This window comes from Oncorhynchus kisutch, linkage group LG1, assembly GCF_002021735.2.
Source record: "Oncorhynchus kisutch isolate 150728-3 linkage group LG1, Okis_V2, whole genome shotgun sequence".
Taxonomy (NCBI): Eukaryota; Metazoa; Chordata; class Actinopteri; order Salmoniformes; family Salmonidae; genus Oncorhynchus; species Oncorhynchus kisutch.
The window spans coordinates 51,148,193-51,164,451 of record NC_034174.2 but is presented as its reverse complement, the minus strand read 5'-3'; the positions used below and the strand labels follow the sequence as shown (position 1 = coordinate 51,164,451).

At 41.7% G+C, this 16,259-nt stretch overlaps 1 protein-coding gene across 1 annotated transcript; it reads left to right on the top strand.

Annotated features, from left to right (window-relative positions):
- Window positions 1-1,397: 1,397 nt before the first annotated feature.
- On the top strand, window positions 1,398-15,538 carry LOC109891627 (Krueppel-like factor 15). The gene is made up of 3 exons (XM_020484156.2): window positions 1,398-1,581; window positions 3,281-4,790; window positions 13,654-15,538. Exons 2-3 carry the CDS (start codon window positions 3,529-3,531, stop codon window positions 13,817-13,819), a joined length of 1,428 nt encoding a protein of 475 aa, XP_020339745.1. The 5' UTR covers window positions 1,398-1,581; window positions 3,281-3,528; the 3' UTR covers window positions 13,820-15,538.
- The last annotated feature ends 721 nt before the right edge of the window (window positions 15,539-16,259 follow it).

Sequence of the window (16,259 nt, the reverse complement as noted above, 5' to 3'; positions counted from 1 at the left end):
ATCAACAGCAAGAAAAAGCAAATGAGTAATTTTCAGGATCACAAAGATATTGTTGGGGAAATTCTTACAAAGGGACAGTCAATCTTATATGAATCATTGTTTATTGTCAGAGTGCTGGAGAGGTTCCAACACACTTAATGCACCATAGTGTGTCAGAATCTCTGCTGCGGCCATCTCAGCAGTTGTCTTATATACGTCTATACACAGACAAGTTATATTTGCATGATTTAGCATAATTATATCATCATTACAGTTTTGTTTCATTCATGTGACCGACCAATACTGGTTCATAACATGTGACAGACCAATACCTCACAAGGCTTTTTTTCTCTAAGCTGAGACCTTGAAACCCGAAATATCTTTCGTTCTCAAAACAAGGTCTGGGCGTACTGCCAAATTGCAGATACTGATAAGTGAGGATTTGTTCAATCAGTCAATTGCATGAACACAGAAATTGGTTATTAGAACAGCACATGAATAGAACACAGAAATGAGTTATAAGAAAAGCACATGCATAAAAAATCCATCACAATATCTATTTTCACTCTCCTCTGACAATCATGTGGATACAGCCACCAGTTTCCCAGGATAACTCGCTCCCGCCATGTGTTTCTCTCAGAATGTTGAAGCGACTGAAACAAATAAACAGGCACGTTCACGCACATTCTAATGGTTTTTAAACACTTCCTGTCTGAGTACGCCTGGCTGCACTGGTTAGCCTACATTCTTCCTGAGTGTGGGTTCCTCTCTTTTTAACTGAACTTGAATCATGTTTGTTCAAGGATTGGTGTCTAGAAGTACAGGAAATACTGCTGTGTATGATGTTCGTCAAGTTCATTCACTATCAAAGAACTACACAGTTGTAGTGTTCAGTGTTTTGCTGCATGGACAGAGAGGATGACTGTAACACTGTAATAACAGTAGGCTATATTGTAAAAACATTATACAGAATATTCAGTCTTTCCAACAGTTTCATAGCCTACATAATGAGAACACTGTGTTGTGAACTTCTTTCGAGGAAAGCAAAATCCTTCCATTGAAATGTGTTCAAATGAATTCAAATAAACTCCCAAGAATTGACCATTTTCACAGCCATATCCAATATCCATCCATGATCAATTATTATTTTGCTTTCTATTGGGAGTCATATGAGACTCCGGTAAATAGGCTACATTGTTCAACATCCCAGTCTCCTTTTACCGCAACAGTTATCTGCTCTTCAGGCGATGGGTAATAAGGATGAGAGGAAAACTAGGAAATTACCTACATCCCACATGTAGGCGCACACATCCTGATTGACATATTCAGAGACCAGCCTCCACGTACTGTTGGCCAATAGCGGCGCAGAGCTGGGTCGAGCCTTCAGATCCAACCTCTTATTTTAACTCATATAACACACACACCAGCAGTCATGTGACGGTAATATAGTACAACTCTGCCTCGCCGCTAGTCAGTCTGAACGGTGCTGCATGGCAAGTCTCAAGGGCAAGGCATGCGTTAGAGAGAGATTCCCCAACGAATGCAAAGGGAAAGTAAATACATTGGAATTAAACAGGGATTTGTACATGCTTGATGAATAAGGTAAGATCAGAGATTATTTTTCCCCGCATATTTTCCTTGGGAATATATTCTGCAAGAGATATTGGGCGTGCGTTTCTCCTCCAGCCTACCACCCTATGCCGCAGCACACTGCTGGACAAAAACATGTTTACGTTGGAACGTTGGAGCTGCGCTTTCTTACGCGTTCTATAGCTGCTGAGATAGGCAAAATATGTGTAGATATCTGTAGATTATGAGTTATGATCAAATGAGACAAGCACATGTTTAGAAATGTGCCCTTTCTGCCAATAGTAGTTTGAGAGGTAATTGATTTTCAATTGATTTACATTTCATTGAAGTGTAGGCCTCCTAAGCTTATTTTTGTTAAATCCAGTTTTATACGTTTCTTATTAGTATGTTGTAATTATACAGTGTTTATTATTGAAATAGCACGTAATTGCATGAACATAATTTGCACATGCGGCTTTACTAGGCAATAGCAGTGGTGTCCTGTCAAAGATATGGCCCGCGGGCCGGATTCAGCCTGCAAGTGGGTTCAATCCGGTTCCAAACAATACTTTAAAATGACTAAAACCAGATTGAAACTGTGTAGAAATGATAATGGACTTACATCCATACAGTTTCTTGACGTGTCTAGTTTATAATCACTGAAATGAAAGCTACAGTCAGGGAGCATCAACAATTCCGAAAACGATGAATAAAGGACCGTTTTTGGCTCATTTTGACTGCAAGGAAATACAACACATTTTCAAGGCTGCCTCCCCTGGACCTCATTAAAGACTGAATTAGGCCCCGGGCAAAATGAGTTTGACACCCCTGAGAGATTATAAAAGCATTAATGTATCTAGGTGAACAATATATACATGGTCAAGCAGAACAGATGAATGGAGCAATTATGCACTGGATATGTCGCAACAATTGCGTGTCATTCCCATTCAAGTGAATTTCCAGTAATTGGAGTTGATTTATTGCGTTTTGCATGTTCTGTAAGTAGCTTGCAGGTGATTTATGTACTATATGGATTGCTCAGTGCTCTTGGCTGCCCCACACAGTGCTTTATGTTAATCCTTTGACAGTTCCTTTGATGGGTTACTGTCGGTCACTGAGCCAAGAGCCCAGAGAAGGCGAGGGTGAAACATCCATGCTCAGCTTTGCCTTTTCTTGACAGTGTTGCAAGGAACAAATTAGTTACAAATTAAAATAAAGAAATTCCTTGCAACGTTTAGAATCAAACAATTAGAATAATTCAATATAGTAAAACATTTGTTCAAATGAAAGAATATCCAATAAATTCATTCAATAAATAAAATGCACTTAAAAACCTATTTAAATGTAAATGTGTGAGACAAAAGTGTGCTTTGTCAGGAATAATTTACATTGCGTGACGTCATCAAGTTATTTTAAATGATGTTTACTCCTGAAATACAGGTAAAGGAATGTGATAGCCAATAGCCGCATAGCACTCTGGAAGTCACTTCATCTCTCACAACAACCGCTTCATCTCACGCCAACCGCGATCAAACTCGAAATGGAAACATGCAAGCTAGTAACTGAGTGGCTGAAGATAATTTGGTTCACAGATGGTGCATTGGAGATTCATGACTTGTGATTAGGTCTTGGCTATCTGTAATTTTCCCTGTAGGCTTTTGTCTGCTATTACAGTGAAAATGAGTTTAGTAACCTTCTCTCTCTTCTTATCTGCTTTTTTATGTTTGTCTAGATATACAGTATCTGGGCTGGAAACCTTGGAATTTAAGACTTTTTCTACCCAAGCTTTTTTTATCTTGAGAGAGAACAACAGGTGTTCTCTATCTCTCTGCGAAGCACGACCTTGCTGTGGTGACCCATTTGTGGGTTTATTTGGTCCCAGTCTCCCGACAACAAGAGGAATAACCCTAACAAACTGCTGTATCAGAAAGACAAATTTCAACACAAAGTGGGAAACATTCTCTTGGCCCCTAGCCAGGAATGGTGGATAACTTCCTAGTGAGCGGCGAGGACACTTTTTTACCGTACGGTGGCTCCCCACCGGTATACCGCCTGTTGGACATGGTGACGGACGGGGGGACCTACCATGTGATGCCTTCGCCCTTCTCCGAGGATGACCTGAGCGAGTCGTCCAGCCCTCGCTCCTGCTCCAGCCCCGACTCCCAAGTGCTCAGTTCCAGCTATGGCAGCAGCTCCAGTGCCGAAAGCTCAGACAGCATCCTGGACCTTCTGCTGTCCCAAACCTCCCTAGGCGGGGCAGGGACCGGGGCGGCCATCCCCATGTCACTGCCCACCTTTCTGTGGGACTCACAGAGGGACGCGCCATCCCACCCCCACCCAGAGGCCTTGAAGGAGGAGAGCGTGGACTTCCCGGTCTGGTCCTTAGTGGACATGGAGGAGCCGTCCTTCCATCCCACCTTAGAGGAGATAGAGGAGTTCCTGGAGGAGAACATGGAGGTGGTGTCGTCCATGAAGCAGGAGGCCCAGGAGGGGGCGCTGGGGCCGGGCCTGGAGGAGATCTTGGGGCTGGGGGTGGGACTGGAGGTGTACAGGGAGTCATCCCCAGGGCCAAGGCTGGAGCCAGAGGCCAAGCATTCAGACCAAACTGTGCCGACCGCAAATGCTGCCACCGTCACCGAGACCAAAAGCACACCAGCCACATCGTCACAGGAGTACAACGAAAGCCCGCACAACGACGTGTTCAAGAGTGGTTCATTATCCAGCAGGCCAGGATCAACACAGAGCTGTGAAAATGGTGGCAGCGCTGGAATGCCGGTCATCCTGCAGATCCAGCCCATTCAGATCAAACAGGAACCTGGTGCCACGGTTCCTCCTCCTCCGCCTCCTCCCACAGTTGTCCAGCCTCCTCCTCAGTCGGCATCGGACATAAAAATTGCCCAGCTGCTGGTCAACATCCAGGGGCATACCTTCGCCCTGGTGCCCCAGCTACTTCCCTCCACCAGCCTCAACATCTCCTCTAAGTTTGTGCGCATCGCACCGGTGCCCATCGCGGCCAAGCCCCTGGGCCTCGGTGAGGTGGCGGTCGGGGGCCAGGGCCATGGGCTGCTGGTGGGGGGTCAGAAGTTCCAGAAGAACCCGGTGGCGGACCTTATCAAAATGCATAAATGCACTTTTCCCGGCTGCACCAAGATGTACACCAAGAGCAGCCACCTGAAGGCCCACCTGAGGAGACACACGGGGGAGAAGCCCTTTGCCTGCACCTGGCCGGGCTGTGGATGGAGGTGAGTGGGTGCTCACTGACAATGATGATGATGTATTACTTTATGATTATGATGATGATGATGATCATGATTTATTGCTTTATGGATTTTCAATATCAAAAAGCTTCCGGACATTCAACGTAGTAAACATACCTATAGCAAGCTTCCACCGTTGACCACATAACGTGATCATTCTTCCCAAAATATCGAAATAGATCATATCAACACACTCGCTATCGTAATTGTATTCGACAGGTGTCAGGGTTTTGAAGCTCAAGAATTTAAGATGTCGTTATCTCGAGAGATTTGATCAACGTTGCTTTATGGTTATAGCAGGTTGTTTAAAGAATGCTTAGGGGGTTTTGAGTGAGAGACCAGTCAGTGAACACATGCTTTCACAATCATGTGTGAGATATGGATTATACCCTATTGTTACCTTAAGGCCTTTCTGGACACAGTGAGGTAATTATATGTCTGTCCACTATACAGTACACGCAGGGTGTCATGTTCCTCAATGGAAGGAAGCCTTTGCACCACAGACCGTGGCTGGCACCCGAATTGACCTGTCTGATGAGGTCATCAATTAGCCCCAGCGAGGGGCTTAAAGTGAGACTTTACAGGATCCACAGGCTCCATTACTTATTTTTAGAGGCTCATTTTCTCGCAGCACCAAGCTAGCCGATGAGGCTCAGCGTTCATGGCGCTAAACATGGAATTGAGTTGCTTGTTTCCTTATGGCTATTTGGCTGTCACTCAACATGCTATTTCTTTATTCCAGTGCCACGATTCATTCGCCACAGTAGTAGTGCTGTGAATCATTATACATGTGTCTAGCACTAAGTGATATTTCCCCTTGTGGAGTAGTTGGATACCACTTAAAAGGAAGAAAAAAGTATTCAATAAAGGGTCACATTTGGGGCTGCAGGGTAGCCTAGTGGTTAGAGCATTGGACTAGTAACTGAAAGGTTGCAAGTTCAAATCCCAGAGCTAACAAGGTGCAAATCTGTCATTCTGCCCCTGAACAGGCAGTTAAACCACTGTTCCTAGGCCGTCATTGAAAATAAGAATTTGTTCTTAACTGACTTGCCTAGTTAAATAAAGGTCACATAAAACATTTGACTAGCAGTACAGCCCACATGGTCATCTACAGATATAGTCAGAAAATAGAAATCAAGGAAGAAATCAAGTCATTGTTTGCCTTCTTTCTCCTCATCTGCTTTTCCAGAGCTCTTGCAGTCTTAATGGCTGTCAGGCTGTGTTCAAAGTGTTAATTCGAGGGTTGTCAAGAGACATTAACATGTTCCCTCAGATTCACACTTTTTTCAGGCAGAGAGATATCTGGGATATGTGAGAATGGCGGGGGTGTCATATTTCTGCTGGTGTAAACTAAAACTGAGCCGAAGCATGTGGGTCGAGGTCACATGGGTGCAACTCGGGCGCCTCCTGTACTGACTCGACAGCTGTGCAGGATTGTGCATGAGTAAGAGTGTGTGTGTGTGTGTGTGTGCGAACGTGTGTGATTGACTGTGTGACTCTTGTCCCCCAGTACAACTGGCTGATTTCCTGAGGACACAGTGTCAGGCAAGAGAGTGACAGTATCAGGTGAAATTGGCTTTCTAAGCCAGGGGAAATGTTATCCATATGCCCTACACAGACCTCACTAAGTACAGGTGGCTAGAAGAGCAGGGACAAGCCAACACATGGGCAAAGTAGGGATCTGTTTGTGGTGTGTGTGAGTGAGTGAGTGAGTGTATGTAACAGAGTGCATTCTGTTCTGCCCTGACCAGGGATCGAACTAGCAACCTTCTATACAACATCACATGCAATTCAACCATTTGAGCCATTAGAGCAAAAGACTAGTTTGTCACTGTGTGAGCGACAGTTGCCTTTAGATCTCATGGAAGGTGTGATGTCACCAATGCATTCCAGTCAACATCCTACAGATGACTTTGACATCCCCTACACGTACAGTACGTGTGTATGTGTTTATACATGTATTATCAACACGCTCCATACAGCATGTTAGTTTGTAGCGCTGAGTGATTAGTGCTTTTTGAGGTTGGTGTGATTACGGTTAGATTGTAAAAAATCTTTAAAAAATCACAGTTTTCTATTTCGGGTTTCAATAATTTTTTTAATGTATGTTGAATGCTGTAACAACACAGAATAAAACAATTAATATAAGTCCCATGGTGGTAGTGACTGCATATTATACTGCTCACTTATTAACCATCATTTATTCATATTATTTTAATAAAATATTTTAGCTGTTTTGTAAATTACATTTGTTTTATTTGATGACTTTATTATTTAATTCCAAATCATCATCTCATCTCCATAGAGCTGCTGCCTATGCTGTTTGACAAAATCACTATTTTAGTAGTTCTTCAAAGTAAATAAGGCATACTTTAATGACTGCTGAATACCAACTATCAATCACTTAGATCATAATTTTTCTTCAGGTAGAGATACCTCGCGAAGCAACTGCTCTCTATCCCTCTCAATTGCAAGTTCTTCTGTCTCTTCCCTGCCTCTCCCTCTCCATGACTGGCCCACACAAACCGGAAAAGTAGGCGCGCACAATGGGTTGTCATTGTAGTTAATTACCAAGTTTTCTGCACTAAACTTTGTAGAATACTGGCCTGTTGGAAACTACAACTCCCTACTACATCGCACAGTTCAGGCTTGATCTGATTTCTCTCCAGAGAAATTGCTCATTGAGCTCGCAGAAGAAAAATAATAATAATTGGAGTTCAAATAATTTAACCGATTTTGGTCAATTAGTTGTTTAAAAAATGAAAAATGACAAAAATGTTGGTTAATCGCTCAGCACTATTATTTTGTATAGAATCATTACATATTTAATAAAAAAAAAAAAAACATTTTAGTAGATGCTCTTATCCAGAGCAACTAGAGTAAAATACCTTGCTCAAGTGGATATCAACAGATTTATCAACTAGTCAGCTTGGGATTTGAACCAGCAACCTTTCCGTTACTAGCCCAATTTGCTTAACCACTAGGCTACCTGCCTCGCTCCCCCCTTGCTCAATCGTTCATGGACTGCAGTCCACTTCTTCTCCTCTTGCACAAACTGAGGAATCGATATTCCTGAAAAGGGTACTGCATCAGTCAATTTATTTAGGTTGACTTTGGCATCAACTTGGCAACCTGCCAGTGGCCGCGTATTTGTAATGCTGCAAGTCTGTTCCAGTAGATGAGCTCGGCTGCAGGAGAAATCTCTCTAGTAGTTATCCAGGCGATGCATCTCAGCCCAACAAAAGGGGTCTTGTCTGGACACAAAAGACAGGATTTAGTGGAGTGGAGGCAAGATGGTGGGTTGGATGAAGGGGGGGTATAGAGAGAGAGAGGGAGAGGGAGAGGGAGAGGGAGAGGGAGAGAGAGAGCGAGATAGAGACTGGGCTAGTGAGAAAGGATAAAGAGAGTGAGAGGGAGAAAGAAGGAAGAGCAAGAAAGAGAGAGAGTGTGTATGAGTAAGGGGCCTGTTTTGTGTGAGGGGCCTGTTTTGCACACAATCGGGCTGAGGGAAACTAGTGTGGAAGTGAGACGAACAAAGGCTAAGCACTGAATAGTTACCATGACTGTGTGATAGGAACGTCTAGGCTGGCAGTCTGCTTGAAAAGGGAGAAGGATCGGGGTGACGTTTCTGTGCTAAGGCTGAGACTTTTACAGTTGGACGGGGACATGCATGCATACACTCTTAGGGAAAAAAAGAGTTCCAAACGGGTTCTTTGGCTGTCCCCATAGGAGAACCTTTTAGGTTCCATGTAGAACCATCTGTGTGAAAGGGTTCTACATTAAACCCCAAAGGGTTCTACCTGGAACCAAAAAGGGTTCTTCAAAAGGTTCTCCTATGGGGACAGCCGAATAACCCTTTTTAGGTAACACCTTTCTTTTCTAAGAGTGTACAGACACACGTGCAAACAGGTAAGGGAACGTTGTGAGCACACACAAACACATACACACCCATGCATGCACACCTACAGAATTCACCCTTACGTACACATAGTCTCGCAGTATTTCTCTCTTTCTCCCTGTCTTTGTCTTATATGTCTTGTATGTGTACACACGAACACGCGCACAGCAAAATCCAATTAAACCTCCCCATATTTTCTCTGGAGCTGACATTGATATCATAGCATCACAAGGCCAGGGGCACTCACACTCCACACACTGTTATTCCACTGCTTGCAGTCAGTCAGTCAGTCAGAGGAACGAATCAAGGGGACTCCCTGGGTAGGTGGGTGGGTGGGTGGGGGGGGTTATTCTCAGAGTAGTGTGCCTACACACGAGGCACGAGAGGACTGTTGAGCAGGAAGGGGCCAGAATGAGAAACAACCTTACTGTACACATGACTATTCAATAGCCACTACCATTGGCAGTACTACTGTAGTAGAGCTTGTGTCATCTTGTGTTCTAAACGTGTGCTCTAGAGTCATACTCTTGTATTATTACCCTACCGTTATTAATAACAAATAGTATTATTTTATTACTATCATCAGACTGAGCCCTTATTTTGAGAGTCACGGCAATAGCCCCTCTATAGTGGCCTATTTAGTGTCCTACTAAGCTAGCTATCTGAGCCCAAACCTCTTTTCTCCTCGTGGTGTGGGGACTCATGTTTTATGTGTTTGCGTGACAGATAGTAAAGTGGTTTTTATTCGACTCCTTGAGCATTGCTGCTTAATTACAGGCTCGAGATTGTATCCATTCATCATCATGTCAGCTCTGGCTGTAACATCTGGGAGACTGACAGAGCTAGGCTTGGGAGAGATTGCTGCGAGGCCAATAGTTGTCATGCCTTAACCTTGATCATGTGTTTCAAGCTGGCGCTAACTAGTTAACACTGCCACATAAGCATTGCTTTAAGACTATAGCCATGTACAATTGTACGAAAGCTCCAACTACTTAGCATTTCCTAATAGGATTTCGCCAAGGTTTATCCTTGGGTTTTAAGCTAGCGCTAACTAGCTAGCGATGATCTTCATAGCACTGGTAAGGTCATGTGTTTAAATTAAGATAGCTTTAACCTTTTTTGCATTGCCTTTGCACCCCCCCTGCCCAAAAATGTTTTCACCTGACCCTCCCCTTCTACTGTAAAATAGCACTCTCCCCCTCATAAAGTTAACTCAAAATAATGTTTGCCACCACAAATAACAAGCGACCCTGTGTTTATACACGTGGATACAACATTGGCACTTCAGCATGCTTTTGTGGAACAATCGATGCCATGCAGGTGCTACGGGCCAGAAGGTTGAGGGTTCGCTGACCACCACAGACGAGCTCGCTCTCGCCGTGTCTGTTTCATTACAATGCAATCAGAGCCGGCTGCATACAATGATCAGCTAGGGGGGAATCAGATTTATAATTATATATAATATATGCAACAGATTTTCCACCAACAGGTTTCTGTGCGATATCAATATCATGAGTTACTTTTTTTTAACACCACAATAAATAGACAATGTCAATCTCGGCAAACAGAAAATGAATCCCTCCCTTACCCAGTGTCGAGGGTTTGTCATTAAACTTTTTGGTGTTTTGTAACAGATGTATGTTTCTAGTCATCAATTGGTCACTGCACAGTTTGGATTGATTGATTGATTTTATTTGTCAGTTAAAAAAATACATACAGGACCAATCAAAAGTTTGGACACACCTACTCATTCAAGGGTTTTTCTTTATTTGGATTATTTTCTACATTGTACAGTAATAGTGAAGACATCAAACCTATGAAATAACACATTTGGAATCATGTATTAACCAAAAAAGTTTTAAACAACGTCGATTTTAGATTCTTCAAAGTAGCCACCCTTTGCCTTGACCTAGTTAAATAAAGGTTAAATAAAAATTAAATAAATAAAATGACAGCTTTGCACACTCTTGGTATTCTATTAACCAGCTTCACCTGGAATGCTTTTCCAATAGTCTTGAGTTCCCACGTATGCTGAGCACTTGTTGGCTGCTTTTCCTTCACTCTGCGTTCCAACTCATACCAAACCATCTCAATTGAGTTGAGGTTGGATGATTGTGGAGGCCAGGTCATCTAATGCAGCACTTCACTCTCCTTCTTGGTCAAATAGCCCGTACCCAGCCTGGAGGTGTGTTGGGTCATTGTCCTGTTGAAAAACAAATGATAGTCCCACTAAGCACAAACCAGATGGGATGGCATATCTCTGCAGAATGCTGTGGAGGCCATGCTGGTTAAGTGTGCCTTGAATTCTAAATAAATCACAGACAGTGTCACCAGCAAAGCACTTCCACACCATAACACCTCCTCCTCAATGCTTCACGGTGGGATCCACACATGTGGATATCATCTGTTCACCCACACCGCATCTCACAAAGACACAGTGGTTGGAACCAAAAATCTCACATTTAGACTCAAAGGACAGATTTCCACTGGTCTAATGTCCATTGCTTGTGTTTCTTGGCCCAAGAAAGTCTCTTCTTATTATTGGTGTCCTTTAGTAGTGATTTCTTTGCAACAATTGGACCATGAAGGCCTGATTCATGCAGTCTCCTCTGAACAGTTGATTTTGAGATGTGTCTGTTACTTGAACTTGCAATTTCTGAGGCTGGTATCTCTAATGAACTTATCCTCTGCAGAAGAGGTAACTCTGGGTCTTCCTTTCCTATGGTGGTCCTCATGAGAGCCAGTTTTATCATAGCGCTTTAAAAGTTCTAGAAATGTTCTGGATTGACTGACCTTCATGTCTTAAAGTAATGATGGACCGTTGTTTCTCTTTGCGTATTTAAGATGTTCTTGCCATAATATAGACTTGGTCTTTTACCAAATAGGGCTATCTTCTGTAAACCACCCCTACCTTGTCACAACACAACTGGTTGGCTCAAACACATTAAGAAGGAAAGAAATTCCACAAATGAACTTTTAACAAGGCACACCTGTTAATTGCAATGCATTCCAGGTGACTACCTCTTGATGGTTGAGAGAATGCCAAGAGTGTGCAAAGCTGTCATCAATGCAAAGGGTGGCTATTTTGAAGAATCTCAGATATAAAATACATTTTGATTTGTTTTTTTGGTTACTTCATGATTCCATATGTGTTATTTCAAAGTTTTGATATCCTCACTATTATTCTACAATGTAGAAAATAGTCAAATTTAAGAAAAACCCTTGAATCAGTAGGTGGGTCCAAACTTTTGACTGGCACTGTATATACAAAAAATATGTTCTAAGGTGACCGGGATTGCACAATAAAGTCTGGGACTTATTTTCATTGTGGTCCCTATTTTTTACATGAATACATACACAATTACATAGATACAGACATATTACAGAGATAGAGACAGAAAAAATGTTCAACCTCCAGATGAGTAGAAGGGGGGAGTTTAAATACAATTCTTACAAGCTTGTTTGGTTGATAGATTTTTTTTTTGTTGATGTTTGGGGCTGCTGGTGAACCATGATGTGCAGGCATAATCAAAAAGATACTAGAGTGGTGCACTTGCCAGAGTCTCTAGGATGTCTATAGCCATCCAATTGGCGACAGATTTTCATATGAATATTCGGAAGTCTTTAGTATAAACAATATGCTATTTCAGTTTCCTTTTGGAAAATTTGGCATCGGACAACATGACATGAATGATTTGAATCTACCAGACTTTTGAGATAAGTAATGGACGTCCATATGCATTCAGATCCAACCTGGCGCAGCCAGCGCCATCCATTATTGAGGGATTTTGGCCAAATGAGCCACATTTGGTTGTGTGTGTGTGGGGGGGGGGGGGGGGGATAATTGTCCATCTCACGGTTCAGCTGTCAGAGATTTGAGCTCTAAATGTATCAGGTTATTGCATGCGTAGGCCTTTAGGCTTAAGGAGTTCACTGTATGATATTCAGATTTTAATAAATGTATATATGTAGCCTATATAAAGGAAGAGAAGCTTAGGCCTAACCCCAGAGAGACAGAGATATGCTGGTGGCGTGCTACCACAGTCAGATTCTTTCATTTTTGATCCAAATATTTTGTTTAAAGATAAGCATTATATTGTTAGATTATAGGAGTTACTCTTGTAGGCCTCTTCCTCAAGTTCAACTGTCGGAGTCAGTCTGCAGTAGCTAAAGCTTAGTAATAGCCACACCATACCAAATCTTCACAGATGTTTTATTAGGGTAATATCAAAAGTAAGTCAAGCCATTGTTTATAGGGAAAATACAAGCAGAAGAGTGATTGCAAACCAGGGAAAAAAACGCACCTGCCTCCCCTCTGCCCAATAAAATAAAATGAAAAACCTCCCTAAAGCAAAAAAATAAGTTGGACATCCCTGCCCTATTTTGGACCACCCCTCCCCCCAGTACATTTCGATCTGTCCCTTAGCTCAGCCTAGCCATGTGTTTTAAGCTAATTATTTAGCATTGCTAGCATTACTTTAGGGTTCATCCATGTACTTTAAGCCAGCTCTAATGACATATAGTCTGGGATATTACATAACTAGCAAGGCTTGGTGAGATGCAGTAGGTCTTGCAAGAAAAGGGAGAAGCCCAGATTTACTGCAAAATAACACACTGGTTCAAGCAGACGTGGTGTAGCCAGTCACTTATTATGGTATACACTGCCCCAAGACTGCTAAAGGCAAAACATATCGGCTACTTGCTGTAAAATGACTTTTACCATCACGACTATACACAAATCTGTATATCCTACCATTTCGGAATCACTGTCTCAAATATTTGACAATAATATGGAATGAAACTAAAACCAAATTCTCTTGTCTGTACTATGTCAAGGAACATTTCAAATATGATAAATGTTTTTTGTTTATCATGTTATGTAAACAATAATGTTTTATTCTATTCTAAAATGATTGACATCTCTCTCCTATCTGTGTGTGTCTTTCCCAGATTCTCACGGTCGGATGAGCTGTCGAGGCACCGGCGGTCCCACTCAGGGGTCAAACCCTACCAGTGTCCAGTGTGTGAGAAGAAATTTGCCCGCAGTGACCATCTATCAAAACACATCAAAGTCCATCGCTTTCCCCGAAGCCGGACGCTGCGCACAGCAAACTGACCCCATCCGGATCACTCTTCAATGGACATAGACCAAGGGAGCACGGAATGTGTGTGTGAGATGTGAATATGTATGTGTGGTAGGAGTTATGGAGAGAGAGAGAGAGAGAGAGAGAGAGAGATGGAAATAGTAGGTTTATGTGTGTGTGCCTTGCCTTTTAGAGAAATATTGTGCTATAATTTATTGTAGAAAGCAAAAACAATGAACAACCATGTGAAACCAACAAATGACACTTACCATCTTCTCATTAATCAACATATCTTGAGATTCTTGTTGCTGTTGGTGCTTTTGCATGTTGTACTCTTTTTTTATTTGTTTTTATGTTCAGTCTCCATCTTCTATTTCATTAATAGGTAAGATAAGCTTTTTAATTTGAGGTGAAATGTATAATTGCTTCAGTAACAGCCTTCTATTTTACCTGGATATGACTGCCTTTTATCACGTTAAGAGCCAATGTCTTTGACATTCCTCATCTGTCAGGTTAAAGTTTTCCTGGAACTTTCTCCAAGTCAGGTTGAAGTTTCCCCAGAAACGTTGTCCTTGTTTTTTTTCATTGTCACTCATAGCTCATTGACAGAGAGGGTAGAGAATAGTTTACTCATTCAGAACACTGTTTATGCAAAGGGAGGAGCAGAGCCTATTGTCAATTCTGTACATGAACTACTGATAACAAATAAGAACACGTCACTATAAGCTACTGGGACTCTCAAGTTTCAGAAAAACTTCACCGGCTCAGATTCTGATACAAGGTGGGTGAAAGTAAAAGAATGGCAAGAGAAAATGCAAATCGAAAAGCAAAAAAAGAAAGAATTGTGCACGGTAATGATTGTTGATTGTTTTACGTCTAAACAGGCCTTCCAGGCAGTGTTGTGTATTTTTTGGTATTTTTCGTGTAAGTGGCTCAAGCCATTTGTTAGACACTCGTCTGGCCTTAATCCACAACAGCATCCTTACCAGGGGAGAAAATAGTAATACAACAAGTTATTCATCACAGTTTTATGGAGAAATGGTGATATGGTTTGAGACAATGAGGAAAGGGAATTGGAAATGTATCACCCTTTACTCGCTCAGCATACACGTCCATTTTGCTCTCCGTTTTACTATTGACACAAAATCTGCCTCAACTCAACTACCCAACCTGATCTGTTACTGGAATACCCACAAGCCTATGTTGGTGTGAGGTCATCATGTATGTGGATACTACTACACCACGGTGCTGAACACCCAGAAGTACTGCTTTCTGGGAACTGTAGTCACAACACTTATTTAGGCCATGACACAGTCATTACTTTTGATGTCCTGTTTTCTCTTGAAACTTGTTTGTTATGTATGCCATGCCCTGTTGTGAATATGTATGGTGAGAGAGATACCGGCCATGCAGAGTTCATGTACTGTTCGCAGATTAAAAAGCAGGGGTACACGATATTGTACATCATTCCTTTCATTCAATTTTTGAATTTTTAATGCTTGTTTAAACACAGGTGTTTTATCGCATCCTATGAATGTATGTTAATACGCAGGAGTGTACATAGCTGCATCCATGCGAAAGACACAGAAGACTATAATAACATATCTTAAGTCTGTGGTTGTGATGATTTCTAGTGGAACCCCTAAACGTGTACATAACAGAACGTTTCAGTACATATGAATATATTATATATTTTTTCTTTGTTCTACCCAAGATGCATTTACAAATAAAAATGGAAACAATCATGTGTAGATTACTCTCTATTATTTCTGCTCATTTTCTCATGTGAATTTATTAGAGCAAAAAATCATCAATGTTTGGAGGTAACAAATCATCGTTTAACAAAATATACAGTATCAGTCCAAAATTTGGACACAACTACTCATTCAAGGGTTTTTCTTTATTTTGACTATTTTCTACATTGTAGAATAATAGTGAAGATGTCAAAACTATGTTAATAACTTCTTACGTCTGAAATCCCAAAAACAGCCAGTGAAAGTGCGGGGCGCCAAATTCAAACAACAGAAATCTCATAATTAAAATTCCTCAAACATAGAAGTATTAGACACCATTTTAAAGATAACCTTGTTGTTAATCCCACCACAGTGTCGGATTTCAAAAAGGCTTTACGACAAAAGCATACCATGTGATTATGTTAGGTCAGCGCCTAGTCACAAAAACACAGCCATTTTCCAGCCAAAGAGAGGAGCCACAAAAAGCAGAAATAGAGATAAAAAGTATCACTAACCTTTGCTGATCTTCATCAGATGGCACTCATAGGACTCATGTTACACAATACATGTATGTTTTGTACAATAAAGGTCATGTTTATATCCAAAAATCTCAGTATACATTGGCACGTTATGTTCAGTAATGTTTTGCCTCCAAAACATCCGGTGATTTTGCAGAGAGCGACATCAATTTACAGGAATACTCATCATAAACGTTGATGAAAGATACAAGTGTTATGCA

Bases quoted from the DNA above. Each gene is read 5' to 3' on its own strand.
- LOC109891627 (XM_020484156.2), top strand. From the start codon at position 3,529: ATGGTGGATAACTTCCTAGTGAGCGGCGAGGACACTTTTTTACCGTAC. The intron at 4,791-13,653 runs GTGAGTGGGTGC...TGTCTTTCCCAG, and splicing joins TGGCCGGGCTGTGGATGGAG to ATTCTCACGGTCGGATGAGC.